The sequence below is a fragment of the Ochotona princeps genome, chromosome 22, assembly GCF_030435755.1.
Source record: "Ochotona princeps isolate mOchPri1 chromosome 22, mOchPri1.hap1, whole genome shotgun sequence".
Lineage (NCBI taxonomy): Eukaryota > Metazoa > Chordata > Mammalia > Lagomorpha > Ochotonidae > Ochotona > Ochotona princeps.
The window spans coordinates 18,812,571-18,831,527 of NC_080853.1; the positions used below are offsets into that span (position 1 = coordinate 18,812,571).

The 18,957-nt window shown below is 54.5% G+C and overlaps 1 protein-coding gene across 2 annotated transcripts in view; it reads right to left on the reverse strand.

Moving 5' to 3' along the window:
- Positions 1 to 18,957, reverse strand: part of EFCAB8 (EF-hand calcium binding domain 8) — a 41,565-nt gene that overhangs the window by 15,974 nt on the left and 6,634 nt on the right. For both annotated transcript variants that reach the window (XM_058679719.1, XM_058679718.1), the window contains exons 6-17: positions 18,296 to 18,431; positions 16,029 to 16,134; positions 13,431 to 13,515; positions 12,873 to 12,997; positions 11,550 to 11,623; positions 9,747 to 9,877; positions 5,356 to 5,423; positions 4,969 to 5,120; positions 4,140 to 4,277; positions 3,714 to 3,824; positions 2,230 to 2,457; positions 971 to 1,041 (exon numbers count right to left, since the gene is read on the reverse strand). In XM_058679719.1, coding sequence (XP_058535702.1) covers positions 971 to 1,041; positions 2,230 to 2,457; positions 3,714 to 3,824; positions 4,140 to 4,277; positions 4,969 to 5,120; positions 5,356 to 5,423; positions 9,747 to 9,877; positions 11,550 to 11,623; positions 12,873 to 12,997; positions 13,431 to 13,515; positions 16,029 to 16,134; positions 18,296 to 18,431 — 1,425 coding nt within the window. The remainder of the gene's footprint in view (positions 1 to 970; positions 1,042 to 2,229; positions 2,458 to 3,713; positions 3,825 to 4,139; positions 4,278 to 4,968; positions 5,121 to 5,355; positions 5,424 to 9,746; positions 9,878 to 11,549; positions 11,624 to 12,872; positions 12,998 to 13,430; positions 13,516 to 16,028; positions 16,135 to 18,295; positions 18,432 to 18,957) is intronic.

The window sequence follows — 18,957 nt, forward strand, 5'->3', positions numbered from 1 at the left end:
ATGGTTCAGTGGCTAAAGTCCTCGCCTTGCATGCGCCAGGATCCGATATGGGTGTCAGTTCATACCCTGATTGCTCCACTTCCCATTTGGCTCCCTGCTTGTGGCCTGGGAAAGCAGGAGAAGAAGGCCCAAAGCCTTGGGGCCCTGCACCCACAGCGAGACCCAGAAGAAACTCCTGATTCCTGGCTTCAAGATCAGCTCAGCTGTAGCCACTGTGACCACTTGGGGAGTGAACAAGCAGATGGAAGATCTTTTTCTGTCTCTCCTTCTCTCCTTAAAATCTGCCTTTCCAATAAAAATAAATAAATCTTAAAAAAAAAAAAAAAAAAAGGCAATTCCAGAACAAGCTAAGACATCTGGTGATCTTGCAATGGAATGTCTTTCATGTGAGCAGGATGGGCATACGATGTAATTCTACAGACAGACTTTTATATTCTCCCCCAAAGTCATATACTGAACATAATAATGTACAACATGAGGCTACCTGGAGGTGATTAGAGCACTTGCAAAAGAGGCGCCAGTGTGAGCCCTGGCCCCTTCCACCACACGAGAACACAGCAACAAGATGGCCAGCTGAACTGGGAAGTGGGCCCTCATCACACACCAAGTCTGCTGACACCCTGATCTTGAATTTCTCAGCCCCCAGTACTGTGAAAAATCAGTTTCTGTGGTTTACACACTCATGCACTCAGCTACCCTCTATCACAGCAGTGTAAACAGAGAGACAGTACCCCCACTGAACAAGATGTCCAGTAAGATACAGACTCTCATTCTTACATATCCCCAGCCCCGGCCCTGAGCAAATAGCCAAGACACACTGCCTCAAAGGGCGGTTGAGCAGAGAGAGGCCCAGCCACCAAGCACCATGAACTTCCTGTATTTGCAGATCCAACCACAGGAAATCTAGAGAGAGAGGGCCCATCTTGGGTCAGCTGCCCTTAGGGAAATACTTTGCCCACTTGCAACTCACATGAAATTTGTGATCCTCTTACTCCAGCCCGTAATGTAGTATGCTTTGTTCATGTGGACGATTCCACTAATCTGTTGAGAAGGAAAAGAACACAGAATTCTGAAGCCCCTCTAAGCAGATGGCTCTGGGCTTCTGGTGTCCTCCAAAACGTACCAGGCCAAACCCCCAAGCCTCAGATGTGGTGAAGTTTCTTGGAGTTGATACATCATCAATTCTCAGACCACTAACCTCACCCGATGGACACAGACCACTAGATGAACTTAGACGAGGGAGACAAGCTAGACACAAGGGGGATAACCGGGAAGCAGACAAGTAACCTGGCTCCAGGCAAATAATTGCTCTGGGCGGGGGTGCTCAACCCCTCAGCTTCTAGGCTCTGGCTGAGTTGGTTAAAGGACCGCACCAGGGCCTGGCGCAGTAGCTTAGCGGCTAAAGTCTTCACCTTGCACACACCGAGATCCTATGTGGGCACCAGTTCTAATCCTGGCAGCCCCACTTCCCATCCAGCTCACTGTCTGTGGCCTGAGAAAGCAGTCGAGGAATGCTCAAAGCTTTGGGACCCTGCCCCCATGTGGGAGACCTGGAAGAGGCTCCTGGTTCCTGGTTTCAGATCGACTCAGCTCCAGCTATTGCTGCTGATCTTCCTCTCTGTCTCTCCTCCTCTCTGTATATCTGATTTTCCAGTAAAAATAAAATAAAATAAAATGATCTTTAAAGGATTGCACCATAGGGGTTAAGGTGGTGGGTTGGTATCCCAAAGTGTGACTGCTGGGTTGTCTCTGGGCCACACCCACATAATGTTCCAATAATCCTCTCAGGTATTTCCCAAATGGAGGTGGGCAAAGGTGGCTCCCTCCCCTCACTGCTGGAAACAACCCACAGCTCCAATGTGTGGTACCGGAGGTATTGACAAATCACAAAGCAGTAGTCGCATCTGCAGGTCTTGCTAAGGCCAGGCTGCCAGAGACACAGAGGAAGTGTGAAGAGGGCACACAGCCTCTCAGGGATACATGACAAACAGCACTGGTCCCTGCCACCCATGGGAAAGACTCCTTCGGTTGCAGGCTCCCGGCTTCGGCCTCGTCCAGCTCCAGCTGTTGTGGGTGTTTGAGGAATGAATCAACCAACAGCAAACCTCTCTCTGGCTCTGGGTGCGCATGCATGTTATTATCCATCTTTCAAATAAAATAAAAACATCCAGTGTGTCCCCAGGTCGCGGGAGCTGCACGCCGCTCCTCCAGCTGCCAGGGCAGACTGACCTCCAGCTGGTCGGGGTTGGGGAAGGTCAGCAGGCACTCGCCAGTGCTGTAGTTCCACATCTTCATCGTGCCATCTCGCAAGCCCGTGAGTAGGCACCGCTCTGACTCATCCAGGGCCATGGCGGTCAGCTCCACTTGCTGGGCTCCATGGACAGAGAACTCCACTATCCTCCTGCCCGTCGTGACCTCCCACACATACACTGTGCCATACAGGCAGCCGCTCACCACCTGCGAGGAGGAGGAGGGGAGCACACCACCTAGGGCTAAGGGGAGGCCAGGGCCTTCCCTGCCTGGGGCAGGAGGAGCAGCTCCTGAGACAGGCCTGCCACAGCCCCCTGCCACAGCCTTGGGGCTGTGCAGCCCAGCACTGCTCTGGCAGCACTGTGGTACAGCAGACAAAGCCAATGCCTGCAGCAACCATATCCCATATGGATACTGGTTTAAGTGTCAGCTGCTCCACTTTTGATTCGGCTCCATTCTAACGTGCCTGGGAAAGCAGAGGAAGACAGCCCAAGTGCAGGGGCTCCTGCCACCCAGGAGGGAGACCTGGATGAAGCTCCTGACTCCAAGCTTTTGCTTGGCCCAGCTCAGGCTGTTGGGGAGTTGACGATGGAAAATCTTTTTCTCTCCCTCTCTCTCTCAATCTCTCGATCTCTCTGCCTCTTTCCCTCTGTCTTTTAAATAAAAAAGTCTTTAAAACAGAGCGAGAGATCAACATCTCAAAGGTTGTACTTATCAGAATCTATCCAGAGAAAATAATTCCTAATTCAGAAAAAGACATTTGCTGAATCGTCCTTAATGACAACAAAACAAAAACCGAACCAAATCAGAGATAAACCAAGCGCCCCCTAGGCAGGACAGTTACACTGCACAGTGCCAAGGAACTGTTCCAGACCAACCCTTCCCACTGAAAATACCGAGCAAACCCTGGGAAACTTAAACACGAAACAACCAAGGGAAGCAAAGCTGCTTGGAGAGCAATGAGAGACAGAGGAAGTGGGAGCCGGGGTTGGGGGAGGAGCCCCCTGTCTGCCACAGACCAGGGCTCAGATAAGAGGCCCCTCCCTACCCCCACTGCACAGAAACACTGCCTGATGCCCAGTTGCTCTGCCCTGGCCCAGGTGTTCCCACCCTCCCCACAGTGAACAAAGCCAAGCAATGGCAGTGGAGCCCAACAACAGCAGCCCCGGGGGGGTCTCAGGAAGACCCTGTAGCTAGCATTGCATCCTATGTAAAGGAGGGGACCAAGCACAACTGCCACTGGAAGAGGAGCTGAGTAACCCAATGTCCAGTGAGTAGAGCTCTGGTCTGATCTCGTGTTGTGCAGGCCCGCTTCTGCCTCCCTCCCACTGCCCGCAGCACCAGCATCACGGCTGTAAGGGGTCCCCATGATGTCGCCTGTAGCCCACCGCTGCCTAGCTGCGGAGCTAGGCCCCCAGGGAAGTCCCCGTCACCCTCACCCCACGCCACCGGAGGCCACTTACCTGTCTGAAGGTCTTGCTGTAGAGGACGGCGCACAGGGGCGCCCCATGAGTTGTGATCTTCCCTGATTTCACAGGCCCCTGGGCCTCCAAGTACCCTTTGAGGATCCCAACCTGTAGGTGGGTGGAGGGCAGACAGTCGCTGACGCCCCAGGTGAGCAAGCCAGTGCAGATCCCAACTCCCCACTAAGTCACAACGCCACAGAAAAGATAGTCCTACAACATGCTAGGATAGCTAAAGGAACATGGAACAGGGAATCAGGGTGGGCTTCCCGAGGGGGGGAGAGGCAAAAGGACGGTCAGGAGGGTGGTGGGGGAGAGATGGCCTCCCTGAGCAGGCCCCAGAGGGCAGGAGCTTCGTGTAGTGGGTCATGAGCACCTCCGCTGCTGCGCCTCCACCCACCCGCTCCCTCCCAAAGCTGAACTCACTGAGAAGGTGGTACAGATGAGAGCCCCGGCCTCGCTGTGGAAGTAGGCGCTGGTGATGGGACAGTTGCCCAGGGCAAAAAGCTTCCCACAGAAGGACTGGAGGCAAACGTAGTCCTGCATGTCCCATATTCGGACATTCTGGGGCGAGAAACAAAAAGGTGCGGCTAGTGCCCAAGGCCACATGATGCTTCTGCGAGCAGGGCAGCTGAGCTGCTGAGAGAAGGGTCTGGGTCTTGCACTACACACCATGTGCTGGACATGGCCCCTCTCCTTGGTCACCAACTCTCCTCTACGGATGAAAGGACTGAGGCTCAGAGAAGGGAAGGAACTGACCCAAGGACACAGGGCAAGCCCCTGCTTTCCACCCAGTGTTCGACATCAGGGCACTGGTTCCAGTCCCGGCTGTTCCACTTCTAATCCAGCTTCCTGTTAATGCACCTGGGACAGCGGTAGAGCACGGTCCAAGTCCTTGGATCCCTGCATCCAAGTGGGAGGCCCGGATGGAGTTCCAGGCCCCTGGCTTTGGCCTGGCTCAGCCCTGGCTGTTGTGGACATCGGGAAGTAAACTAGTACATGGAAGAGTTCTATCTATCTTCTCTCCTGTGTGGTCTACCTTTCAAAGAAATAAATAATACATCTTTATACAAATGGGTTCGGGCCTCCAGGGTGAATCCCGTGGGCACCTCCTCTAGGCTTGAGGGCGAGCTTGAGATGGCAGGCAAGGAGGGTACCCACCCCCCAGGCCTCAACCCTCAGGCTGGCTGCACTGTGGCACTTCCCCCTGCACTCCCAGGACTGGGCAGTAGGGGGAGCTGCAGAGGTCAGGCACCTTGTCCTTGGAGATGCTGATAAGGATGCTGCTGTTCTTGCTGCCCACCATGATGTGTGTCACTGCGGTGCGGTGTCCCTTCATCAGCCACACGGGCTTTTTGGACATGAAGGGGTTCCATAGGCAGATGTCGGGGTCATAGCCACCAGTCACTGGGATTGACAATTGGGGATCAGCCACCTGGAGCTTCCACTGAGGCCAGGCCACTGACCCTAACCAGGCCTGTGGGGAAGGGATGGGGCAGTCGCTCCCCTGACCTCACCATCAGCACCCCTGCCCTGGTGCCCATGAGCAGGGATGACAGCACTGGCAGGGGAGGCCGGAGGCCGCTGCTACCGACTGTGCAGGACCAGCAGCTCTGGGATGGGGGACAGGAAGGTGACTCACCCAGGAAGTTCTTGTCCGGGCAATAATCAAAGCAAAGAATTCCCTTCCTTAAATTCAGCACTGACAACCTAGAGGAACGAAAGGAGGAGGGCCGCAGGGCTGAGAGCAGCACCCCTAAGTGCTGTTACCCCTAGTGGGCACTCCTACCAGGCCCCAGGCCTCGTTCCCATGGCAAGTGTCCCCCCCCACACAACACCAATCAAGGCAAAGAGAGGCCCCTAGGGCCAGTGAGGGCCCTGTGCTTGCTGGGGGCCATCTCTGTGTGGGGGATACCTTGGGGATCACCAGCTGGCTCCCACAACAAGGAAAGCACAACAAACAGAGCTGGAGGACCAAGGCAGGAGGTGAGGGCCAGCAGCTGCCTGCACAGCTGTGTCCTCTGCCCTGCAACATGCACCTGCTGCCCAGCTCTCCTTTCAGTCCTTGAGCTCCACCCTCCAACACAGCACATCCTCTGACTGCACTGTCCCACTGGGGCCTGGACCCACACCACCCTGGCCACAGCTCCTGCTATCCAGAGGGACCCCAGATCCAACTCTGCCAACCTCTCCACACAGCCATGGCCCCTGCCCAGCCCAGGCCCCTTCACTTCCCTGTCAGCCTACCGCTGGGTTCTCATCTTGTCTCACTCCCCTCCATCTCCTTTCCTTTCTAAGTTGCAAGAATCCCTCCAGAACGCAAAGCATCAAGAGTCTTTCCAAGGGGTGGCTCCATGGCGTAGCCGGTAAAGCCACCACCTGCAGTATGGTCATCCCATGTGGGCGCCGGTTCAAGCCCTAACTTCCTCATTTCTGACCCAGCTCCCTGCTAAATGACTGAGGAAGCAGTAGAAGACACTTAAGTGCTTGGGCCTCTGCACCCACAGGAGAGACCTGGAGGCCGCCGCTGGTACCACCCCTGCCCCAGCCCCAGGCATTTGCGGAGTAAGGCAACAGATGAAAGAGTCTCTATCTATCCATCTCTGCCTTTTAAATAAATAGATATGTCTTTAAAGAGAAGGAGCTATCAAAGCCTGGATATTCTCAGAGCAGATACATCTCCCCCACACCTGTATACAGAGGAGTATTCTGAAAGAATGGTCACAAGAATGTAGGTAGGGACCTGGCACGGTAAACTAGTGGCTAAAGTCCTCACCTTGCACACGCTGGGATCCCATATGGGTGCCAGTTCTAATCCCATGGCCCCGCTTCCCATCCAGCTCCCTGCTTGTGGCCTGGGAAAGCAGTCGAGGGACCCTACATCAGCATGGGAGACCCAGAAGAGGCTCCAGGCTCCTGGCTTTAGATCGACACAGCTCCAGCTGCTGTGGCCACTTGGAGGGTGAATCAGCGAACAGAAGTTCTTCCTCTCTCTCTCTCTGTCTCTCTCTCTCCTCTTCTCTATATACCTGACCTCCCAATAAATCTTTTTTTTTTAAAAGAATGTAGGTGGAATTTCTTTGGGCCCCCACAGGAATCCCAGTGGTACAGACGAGAAGCTCCTTGCTCAAGTGTCTTCCCCCAGTTCGGAAATGGCAGGAGTGCACATAGGCAAAGACCCAAAGAGGGACCTGATGGTCAGTGGCAAGTCTAGCAGGGTGGCAGACATAGGTGGCTTTAACCAAGGAAAGCCAAGACCGCTTCCAACTGTGTCCCTGAGCAGGCGCCAGGGAAGCAGAAATCGGCAGCCAAAGGAAGAGCTTGGGGAGGGGAACGCTTTAAGCTGGGGTAGGCAGCAGAGAGGCAGCAGGGCCTGGATCACACATTGCAGGTCCCTAAAGGCTCCTACTGAGTCAGTGCTGCAGAAGGAACTGTGCAGGGAGAAGTGGTCAGAAGGGCCCGGAGCGAGGAAGCTAGGAAGGCCACTGCCAGCAGAGCAGGGGGAGATGACAGGTGCTGGCGGCAGAAGTGAGAGGAAAGGAAGCAGAGCAGATATTGCAGGCCAGCCCACAGATTCAACACTCGCTCATGTAACCCCTAGCCCTGCTCCTCCATTCAACTGATCCAAGCTCCAATCAGTAGAACTCAGATAAGGCTGGCTCCAGCATAACTGAACCTTCGGGCCCACCCTGCCTGGGAATCTCAGGGCCACTCCAGAGGCAGAGCTTGGGCTGGCAATGCCAGACTGCGACTGCATGTCCCTAGAGAAGCAGCAGCAAGAACAGAAACCGGTAAGCGGTCGATGGTGCCACCTGTTGGCCAGTGCTCTATACTGCATACAGGCAAGAAGGAAAAGATGTGAGTGTAGTTACGAAAATATTCCCAAGGTTCTCCCCAAAATAAATCCCCAGTTCCACCACCTCCACTCCACTGGCCAATTCCAGGCCACTGTCACATTACCTGGGTTACTGAAATGGCATCGTGCCTGGTGTCCTTTCACGACTGCCTGGACACACAGAGTCGGCCTGTGACATGGTGTGAAACTGCAGAAACAGTAACCTGTGTGTGTGTGTGTGTGTGTGTGTGTGTTTGAAATTTTCAGAGTCAAGTGGAGGGAGGGAGTGCAGAAGAGTACAGCAGATAAAACAGATCAGATGCCCTGGGGAGGAGCCAGAGTGTGCCCCCAGGGGCCAGCCCAGCCCACAGGGCGGGCTGTGGGAAGATGGGAGGGGTGAGCCAGCCCGTAGGGGCCCTCACAGCGGCGGAGAATCAGGAGAGGATCTCAGGAAAGGATCCCCTTGAGAACCCACAGAACAAGCGGGCAGTGAATCCCTGACACCTGACCATGCAGTGGCGGCCTCTCACCTGCAGTGGAACCCAGGCCTGGGGACACGCAGAGAGCTCGAGAAGCCCAGCCCAGCCCAGGCGTGGGCTCTCAGATCTGCCCTGGGTCCTGGACCACAGGCTCCCTGGCTGCAGGACTCGGCCAGGCCCTGAGGATGTCCTGGGTCTCCCTTATGTCTCACCCAGCTGCTTCCCCAGCAGCACCTCAAATCTGCTGTATCCCCCCAAGAAGATGGCTAGACTCGTAGCTCAACTGAACCAGCACTAGGGCAAGCTGCCCTGAACCCCAAGGCTGGGGTGAAGACCTGGGGCAGGACAAGCCCAGCTGAGAGGACCCCAACCCCACCAGGAGCACCCCCCTTCCGCGCATGCCCAGTGCAGGACATGCTGCACTGAGGAAAGGCAGCTTTTGGTAATGTCAATACAGCAGGTCATACAAGAAAGCAGCCTACAGGACTCCAACCCCACTTAGTGTGTCTTCACCTTCCACCAATGGCACAATTAGGAGACTTGTGTGCCTAACGGGAGATTTTTGTTTTGTTTTGTTTTTAAGGGAGAAACTCCCTCTGGGGCCAGTGCTGTGACACAGTGACTAAGCGTCCACCTACAGCATTAGCATCCCGTATGGGCAACAGTTCGAGTCCCAGCTGCTTCATTTCTGATCCAGCTCCCTCATAATGTGCCTGGGAAAGCACTGGAAGACAGCCAAGAGCTGGGGCCCCTGGCACCCACATAGCAGATCCAAAAGAAGCTCCTGGCCCCTGACCTGGCCACAGGTTATGACCATTTGGAGAGTGAACCAGTGGATAGAATACTTTCTTTTCAACTCTTCCTTTTAAATAAATAAATAGATAAATAAATAAATAACTCACTCACTCTCCCTCTGGGGTATTCTAGAATAAGGAAACTGAAGGGAACTAGGCCTATAGAACTGATAGGTATCACACAGATAGTGTGCCACAGAGAACTCCCTCGAGGCATCCCTGAGTAGCATCACCCCCTCTCACAGGGAACTGGGGGTGGCAGAGCTGACTCAGTCCTTCCTTCAGATAGTTTTTGGACTGCCTGTTTGTCTCGTACACTGTCAGAGGCCCATCACATCCTTGCTGCTCCTGGCAATGCTGGAATGATCTTAAAATCCAACTCAAATAAATAAATAAATAGAAAAAATAAAAATAAAGCTGACTCCAGGGGCCAGCGTTGTGGTAAAGCAAGTTAAGCTGCCACAATGCCAACAACCTACATCTGAGTGCTGGTTTGAGTGACAGCTGAGCCACTTCTGATCCAATTTCCTGCTGTGAAGATGGGAAGGCAGAAGATGACCCAAGTGCTTGGGCCCCTGCCACCCACGTGACAGGTTCCTGGCTTTGGTCTGGCCCAGCCCAGACTGTGGCTGCTATTTAGAGAGTGAACCAGCAAATGGCAAACCTCTCTCTCTCGTTCAAGTACATAAATCTTTAAAAGAATAAAGAACCAAGCCCAGAGCTTAGGCTGTAACCATCACTGCACTCACTGCTCCCCCAGACCCCAACACAGACCACAGACACCGCACAGGGTCCGCCGGTGAGGACACTGATCCACCAGAGGTCCTCTCAGCAGGACTGTCCCCATGTGGCTGAGGTGATGCCAGATCCATTCTCAGTCCTTTACCACCCACCAGCTTCCCCTGGACGCCCCGTCCTCACTCACCTGGGCTTCTCTGAAGCTTTGGTCGGCAACACAGACAGCACCAGGGAAGACCTGTCGATGGCTGAACAGGAAACCACCACATTCAGCTGGGGGATGAACTTGATCTGTTGGCACCAGTTGGGGTGAACAGCCTGGGGAAACAAAGTGACATCCGTGGGAGACCCACAGAAAGATAGGGTTTCCAGATCCAGTCTTGCAGGACGTGGCTAGGGCAGGTAGAAAGCTGGAAAGGTCCAGCAATCAGGGAGAACAACACCCTTCTGGGGACCCCAAGCCTGACCAGACACCATCATGGCCCACGGTCCCTGCCTACATCCTGGGCCAATCGGAAAGCACACAGCCTAGTCATCAGGAGCTGTTTCATGAGCTGGCAGGTAGGTAAAGTTGGGCTCCAACTAGCACCGTTCTCCCAAGAGAGGAGAAAGGAGGGGTTTGCTCTGCCTAGGCCATTATCCACAAAACCCGCTCACCACAGGAGCTTCTGGCCAGGCTGCCCTCGGTGTTCATCACAACCTGCAATGTGGGTCTCCAAAAAATGACATGGCCAAGGGAGAAGGAGGCCAGCCGGCTGCAGATCCATGCTACCAGTCCAGGGCTTTTCCTCTCTGGGACGTAACAAATGGAGTAACAAAGCAGGTGGGTCGGACAATCAGGATTCTCAAACACCATTTAGGGCCTTCTCCAGGCCAGGCACCTGGCTAGGCTTTAGGGTGCCATCAAACCACTCATCTGCCACGGTGTCAACATCAAGCCAACACACTGAACAAGACACTTAGCCACTTGGAGGCAAACCAAACCCAAGACAAATGTCCACAAAATGTGCAAAAGTGGGAGGGGAAGGGTGATATTGGGAGCAGGAACTGTGCAGGGTGTTAGGCTGCTCCCTGCAAAATTGGCATCTCGTGAGTGCCAGCTGGAATACCGGCTGCTCCACTTCTGATCCAGCCTGGGAAAGCATCAAAAGATGGCCCAAGTGCTTGTGTCCCATGACACAAATGTGAGAAAACTGGATGAATATCCTGACTCATGGCTTCAGCCTGGCTCAGCCCTGCTGGTTGCAGCTATTTGGGGAGTAAACCAGAGAATGGAAGAGCTCTCACTCTCTCTGCTTTTTAAAGAAGTAAATGGAGGAGAAAGAAGTGTTACAGGGAGCTAAAAGGGCCCTTAGGGTCAAATTCATTCACTCCTCCCTTTATTCAACAAATGAACTGGGGGATTGCTCTAGGGTCCTATATATAGGACACTGCCTATATATAATAATAATTTTTAAAGACTTTTTTTATTTAAGAGGCAGAGTTACAAAAGATGGACAGAGAGAAAGATATTGTATCTGCTAGCTCACACCCCAAATGGCCCAAACTAGAAGCCTGGAATTCCACCTGGGTCTCTCACATGAATGCAGGAGCCCAGGCACTGGGCCATCTCTGTCCAGTGCATTCACAGAAAACTGAACAATAACTGGAGTCATCAGGACTTGAACCTGTGGACATCACAGGTGGCAGCTTAACCTTCTATGCCACAACGCCAGCTCAGAGTCTGTATTTCTAACTTGCCATTCCTCTGCCTTGGGATGGAGAGAGCACTAAGCGGAGAAAGCAAGTAGGGACCAGCTGGAAGCCACCGCAGCTGCCCAGAAGGGTGATGCCTGAAGGGCCAGTGTGATGCCAGGAGTAATGAGAGAACAGAGGCCTCGACACGCCACTCCCAGCAAAAAGCCCCAAGGGCTGAGTCTGATCCCAGGGGGTAAATCCACATTCTGCATTTATTTTTGGGTGGTGTGTGTTTATGGATTCAATAACTCACCCTCAGATGGTAACTCCGATGCAAAGTGGACTTTTCATTTAGTAGCTTCTGCATAGAAATGTTGGTCCAGTGATCTAACAGGGGAAGGCCAAGGTCTATGTCACCGGCTCCCCCCACCACCACGCAGATGAGCAAGATCTTGGGAGTCATACCACCCACATGGGTGGGTGCTGCCTCGGGCTGCATGTGGACACAGAGGGAGGGGAGTCTATGAGGAGCAGTGAGATCTCAGGAGGGCAGGGAAACATGGTCACCGAGCACAACCTGTAGGCTCACACCCCTGCTTTCCCGAGCCATAGGTCTCCCAGTAAGCAGGCCATCAAGTAAGCCTGGTCATCCCCATTTAGCTAAGGGAACAGAGGCTCAGAGAGGTGAAGCCAGCTCCAGGTCACACAGAGCTGGGTTATACCTGAGTGCTCGCCTCCTCCCAAGTCAGTCTTCATGTATGTTCCCAGTCTCTGCCCCACCTCCAGCATCATCTGCCTCCCATCCAAAGACCATCACACTTCCAGTGTCAACATCCAGGAAGACAGAGTGACAAGCAGGGCATGCACAGGGCTGAGGTGGCTAGGGTACGTCAGGGTCCTTGGCAGGGAGGGGGGTTCCCCCAGGCTTAGGTTCTCTTAGTGGGTGTCCTGTTCGCTAACTTGGGCTGAAGTTCAAGGGGTGGCTCTGTCTCCTGGGTGTGGAAAGGGAGACCAGCAGCCTCAGGTCTCCTAGAGGCGGACAGGGAGTGCCCAGCAAACACAAGTCCGTGCAGCCATGATTCAGTTCAGATAAGCCCCCTAGATAGCACCTGCTCCCGTGGCTTCTGGGGACCCAGTCCCCTTGGGAGAACAGCTCCAAATAGCTCTCTTCTGATGTATCAGTTTGTGATGCAGCCTAGCAGGTGGGAGTCAAATTTCAGCCGTGGAGCACCTATTGTGGGCTTGGGCCACGTATGGTCCCTGCCCCCACCATGCCCCATCTCTATCACCAAGAGCTGGAGGCGGTGCTCCCAAAGTACTCAACACCAGGGTCCTCTGCTAAGGCCAGCTAGTCCTTCTAGCCCCACAGAGCCCACCCCGGGCAGCCTCTCCTCACCCACCTCAGAACAGAGGGCTTCTGCTTACAGACCACCACTTCAGCCTCCCAGGAGTGGGGTACAGGCAGAGAAGAGATCCCCAGTATGGAGCCACACCTGCACAACCTCCCACCCTTGGGGAAGCTGCTCCCATCAGCCCTCTCCCACAGCCGCGCAGAGCCAGGTTCTGGGCCAGGCCATGGCTGCACAGCCTTCTACAGCTCCCCAGGCCCCACCCAACTCCCCAAGCCTCTGGCTACCCCATTTGGAGGCCCTGGGGAGGATGTGGGGGTTGAACAGTCCGTGGGTCATGTTGTCTGAAGTGAAGACAATGATGTTGCCTTTGGCGTCCCCATAGCAGAACACACCTCGGTGGTAGTCAGACCTGCAGGAGAAGGCCTGAAAGTGAGCTCCCTCCCTGGTCCTCCCAGACACCTCTTCCATCTGCAGGCAAGGCGAGATTTCCAGCCTTACCCCCAACACCTGCCAGGTGGACCAGGGACCTACCAGGCAGATCCACACCATCGGTGAACCAGAATTCAGTGGATTTTTTTTCCCTATCAAAATTAAGTCTCTCAATTGTTCTTTGTCAAGCCGCCTTCTTTACAGACCTTCCCAGAACCTGCTGCAGGAGCCGGCCCAGCCTTTGGCAGGACTTACTGGCTGACTTAGCAGGGGAGGTACAAGGGGAGGAGTGATGATGTCCCCACGGTCTGAGCCCTGAGAAAACAGCAGCTTGGGGCAGGGTGGGGAAGGTAGAGGGTGGGGGGCAGGGGGACCAAGGGACCCTTCCAGACCTCTGTCCAGGGGAGCCTCACCAGTAGTGCATGACCAGCACACAGCTGTCCACATCGATGAAGGTGAAGGCCCGGACACACTGATGGTTACTAATATCAAAGAACTCTGGGGAGAGACGGGGAGAGGGCAAAGGTGGAGCCTGAGCCTGCCAGAGCTGGGGCGGAAGCATTCCCACAGTTCTCTGTTGGCTGCACAAGCAGAGGTGGTCAACCCATCAGACTGGGATCCTGCCGAAACCACCGCCCCTTCTCACAATGGCTGCACAGGCCACTGCAACACCCCTTTAGTCCCCTAGGCCCTGTTGGCATTGAGCTTGCCCATACAGTCTCTCCACCTGCCATCCTCTCCAGCTAGGGGCTCTCCTGACACTCCCTCAAGACCCTGCTCAGAAAAGGCCTCCTGCACCTGGGCCAGGGCCCTGCCATCATCCCCCTCCTAGCTCCTTGTTGGTGTCTTCCATGACACTGATGTCAACCACAAATGAGTTTGGTTTGTTTGGGCATGGAGGGTCTGTCTCTCCTGCTGGATGCAGGTGCAGTGAGGCAGGCAGAGTGTCTGGGCCTTGCCTTGTGGTCCATGCAGGGCCTAGGGTTCCGGAGACATTCACCGGGTGACTGTAGGGGGGACCAGAGAGACGAGGGAGCAGAGGCTGTTTGGAATCTCAGCCCTGCTCCAAACACTGCCTCCTTCAACAGACCCAGCTGCAGGTGCAGCCCCTGTCTAATGAGCAACAGCCTGCTCACCTGAGCTGTCATCCCTGCCAGGGTGGTAGGCTCTCACCCTCTCTGCCTCTCTACAGGGTGGGCCACCTGACAAGGGAGATGCCTGGGCTGGGGCCACAGAGGCTGCGAGTTATACCGGGCCATGGCACTCCTGCCTCTGTCCATGTCCAAGTGCCTCCAAGCTGACGGCAACTGCTCAGGACAGCTACAATATGATCATCTCAGAATGGGCACATGCAGCTGGCACTGCAGTGCAGTGGGTTAGCCGCCAAGTAGGATGCCCACATCCCATACTGGAGGACCTCTACCAAAGTGGTAGAGTCCTTCTTCGACTTCCAATGCAGCTACCAGCTCCTGTGCCTCCCAGGAGGCAGCAGAGGATGACGGCTCAGCACTTGCCATCCTCTCACCCAAATGGAGATTCGAGCTCCTGGCTTTAGTCTGGCCCCACCTCAGCTATTGCAGTCTTTAGGGAGTAAGCCAACAGAGGGAAGATGTTATTCAGCCAGGAAGAACTCCATGCCTCTAACCCTGAGAAAGTAGACGCTCAGCCCCCATTTTACCTCTGAGTAAACAGAGGCACACAGAGGCTGTGTGCCACCAACCACAATGCCACACACTGATTTTCTTGCCCTGGCATCAAGGCAAGGCTTCCCAGCAGGATATTTCATTCATTCACTCAGCTCTTCATCCACCCAACAGCCACGGAGCACCTGGGAAGTATAGATACCAAGACATGGGGTGGAGCCAAAGGCAGAGTCTCCAAGCTCACAGAGCCTCTAGTCCAGAGGAAGAGACAGACTACAAAACACAGACTCCAGTTCAGCATGATGGCTCAACTGGCTAATCCTCCCCTTACAAGCACCAGAATCCCATATGGGTGTCCTGGTTCGTGTCCCGATTGCTCCACTTCCCATCCAGTTCCCTCCTTGTGGCCTGGGAATGCAGTCAAGCATGGCCCAAAGCCTTGGGACCCTGCACCCGTGTGGGAAACCCAGAAGAGGGTCCTGATTCCTGGCTTTGGATTAACTCAGTTCTAGCCATTGCAGTCATTTGGGGAGTAAACCAGCAGGTAGTAGATCTTTCTGTCTCTCCTCTCTGTAAATAAGAGGGTCCAAAGAAAGAAAGAAAGAGCAGACTCACATAAACAGACGTATGACAAGACTAAAACAGGGACCTTGGAGAAAAGAAGACCAATCTCACTCTTGGAAGAAAAGGACTAGACTTTGACTAGGTGGTCATGGAGGGTTTCCTGGAGGAATGGTGTCTGACATGATGAGGGTCATCCACAAAGTAGAATGCCAGAGGAATGCCAGAGTACCCTGGGCAGCACCAGCACAACAGAGAGGGGCAGGCGGCTGAGACTGCAGGGGCAGTGAAGCTCAGCTCTCCTGGGATTCAAGGGGGATTGCCTCTCCACCAGAAGAGTAAGCTTTCTGTAGACAAGCATGTTGGGGGCTCACCCTGGCCACAACGAGGAGCTTGAGGGGCAGGCGGCTTCCGTGCCATCCCACAGAGAGATGAGAGGGACCAGGACTGGGGGTAGTAGGGGATCAGAGGCCAGATTGTGACTGGACGTAGACGGGTGTGGTCTCTGGCTGACCCATTTGGTTCTATCTAGCAACCACATACTCACTCCAGAATTCACAGAGCCCTCCTGCCCACAGGGTCGGTGTGTTATCAGTGAGACAAGGGGCTCATCCCCAAGTCCCTCCTGCAGCGTCCAGCTCGCAGTTGGCCCTCTGACTCCCAGGGCTTCTGCACTGGTGGCACTCCCAGAGGGCTCCGATCCACGTGCAAGGTTGCTCCACCAGCAGATGTCTCCCAAGGGCAAATGCACAGCTCATGATGGCTGAGAGCAGGCCTGAGAGTGACTGCCAGCCGCCAGGGACTCACCGATCTTCAGTTCAGTGGATGCCACTGCAAGCAGGTTCATGTTGTGCAGACACACCATGTCAATGACCCACATCTGCTGGTTGTGGGATGGCTGGATCTTGTTCAGCTGGCCGGAGGAAGAGCAAGTAAGAGTTCCCTGAGCTGGGGACACTCAGCCAAAGGGGCTAGCCAGGAGCCCAGGGACCCCAAAATCCTTTTCTTGTCACACACAGTACAGACCTGGGATGGAGCTCAGAGCTACCACTGACTACTAACCATGGAGGCCTTAGTTAAACTCACTGCATCTCTGCTTCTACCTGTGTAAAAAGTCAACTTGAACAACACCCACCTACCCAGCTTCTTGGTCATCCTACCAGAACTGTCCGAGGCCTGAACATACAAGGCTTTGGAAATATTTCAAAGACACGTGTGTGGTGGTATTTGTGTGGATCCACAGCACATGACTGCTTCAGGAGGGGAGCATGCTGATTGAGCATGGTCATGACCAACCTAGGCCAGGGACCAGCCCCAAGTCACCCCATGACACACTCCCCCATTATCAGCAACAAGACAGCTATGTACACACCCATAGGGAGAGTTGCCAAGAGGGTTGATGCTGTGAAACAACAAAGTGGAAGACAGTATTACAATGTATGCCCTATGTGCCTTCCAGAAAAGGGGGTTCTATAAACAGGCTGCTCATGCAAGGGCCTCCAAAATAGGCCACAGCAATTGCCTCAAAGAAAGGAATTCGGGGGCTCGGCAGCGTGGCCTGGTGGCTAAGGTCCTCGCCTTGATCCCATATGGCCGCTGGTTCTAATCCTGGCAGCTCCACTTCCTCTCTGTCTCTCCTCCTCTCAGTATATCTGACTTTGTAATAAAAATAAAATAAATCTTATAAAAAAAATAAGAAAGGAATTCGGGTCTCAGCAAAGGGAGATCAACTTCCTACCACCTGCCCCGCTCTACACCTGCCTCCTGCTTGCCCTCTGTGGATGTCACCTGGCCAAGGATTCATTCTGCCAGGCTTGAGGAGTGACTGACACCCAGCATGCGGAGGGCACTCAGGGCTAGGGTCATCCCACTGCACACAGAATTGGGGCTGGCACCCCAGAGAAGAGGCACAAGCAAAGTAGTCAGATATGCAAAAATGAGTAGCTGTGTCTGAAGAGGAGACCCCCAGGGACAGGCTCAGTGTTGCAGCACAGTGAGAGACAGCTTAATGGGCACCACCTAAGGACTCTGGGCTCTGCCCTCTGAGGGATGCCACACATTCAGGCCTGAAGAGAATAGGCAGGAGGATGCCCAGCAAAGACGAGAGGCAATGATTCCTCTGGACAGTCTCACAGAAGGTACCAGAGAAAGCAAGAACACAGACTGCCAGTTCATCTAAAGCCAGGAAGTGGCAAGACCTGGACTCAGGCTCCCCAGCGTCCTCAAGCAGTGAGGAGACGGGCCAACTCCCCGAGGCTGCCCACATGCTCAGGGCAGCAGTCCAACCCATGCTGGCTGCAGATGTCACTCAGAGGAAACACGGGCTGTTGGGCATCTCAGCAACTAGTGCAAGGTGGCATGGCTAGTGAACTGGCACCAGGTTCCACCTGCTGGCTGCCCGGCAGCAAGCTCTGGGGTCTTGGAGGTGTGAAATTACTGTTTAGGGACATCCACGAATAAGGCCACCCTATGTGTAGTGAGGAATGAATCCTGAGGGACTCCCAACAACAGGGCCACTGTACTTGGAGGTAGGCAAGGAGACTGAGACCTGTGGTTTGGAGGGGAGAGTGCAGACGATCTGTATGGGTCAAGCTAGGGCTGGGGGCTTGTCTAGCAGGGTTAGATCCTAGTACCTGACTGAATGTCAGAACAGGGGACTGTTCTGATTAGGCAGAGCCAGGACAATAACCAGCTCATGACAGAACCAGGATAGTCAGGCTCCAGAGCCCAAACTCAAAATTTCCATAATTTTCTGCCTCATCCAGGCAAAGGGTTTACATCAGAAAGCCTTGGGGACTGTGCCAGTGTGATAAAGGACAGGAGGCTGCCTTTCTGCATGCTTAAGGACACAAGAGGAACAAGCCTTGTGGGAAGGGAGAGCGCAGGAGACACACTGTGTGGACAAACGGCTGGTGGAGTCTGCTGGGAGGCTGGTAGGAGGGACATCCAAGAGGCACCTATTGAGGTTTCCCTGATGCAGACAGACCCTGGACCCAGGTCCTTGTGGCTCAGGCCACAGTGCCCGAGAAGGTGCCCACCCTGGATCCAGATCACCCCACAGGGTTCCCACTCACCTTGAAGGAGTTAATCAGTGAAAAGGTCTCTGTCCAGAACTGCAGGAGCCCGTCTTTGCTGACAGTCAGGAAACACCCAATCTTCTTGAACCGGAGCTTCAAAAACTCTACTTTCACAATCTCACATCCATGATTCCTACAGACAGCGGGGAGGTCAGGGGAGAGCGTCGGCAACTGATACCCCAGGACCAGGAGCATGTAGAGGGGAGGGAGCAGCACACACAAATCTGCAGCTGGCCCCCAGAGGCACAGTCCTCAGCTCGCCTTCTGGGCCCAAGCACCTGGCACTCCCACCCACACAGCCTCCGGGAAGGCAGCCAGAGGCCACAGGTAGATCAGCTCAGGGAGCCCACACTGTGGGGGCCTGCTCTGGGCCGTTGTAGTACTGCAGGTTCTTAGGAGGCTCGGAGGAAGCAAGACTCAGCGTGGGTGTGGAATGGGGCCATGGCAAGGGCAGAGAAGGAGGTTGAGGAGACAGAACGAACTTGAGAGGCTGCGTGCTCAGGAACAATGCCCCAGCCTCCCTCCTGCAGTGGGGCCCAGGATCCTTGGTGAGAAGCTGCTGTGTTCCCACCCATGGCCAGGGGACACAGCGGGGAAGCTGGACAGACAGGCCTAGTTCCCCGTTGAAGATGCTTGGCTGCCACTTGCTTTGTCCCATC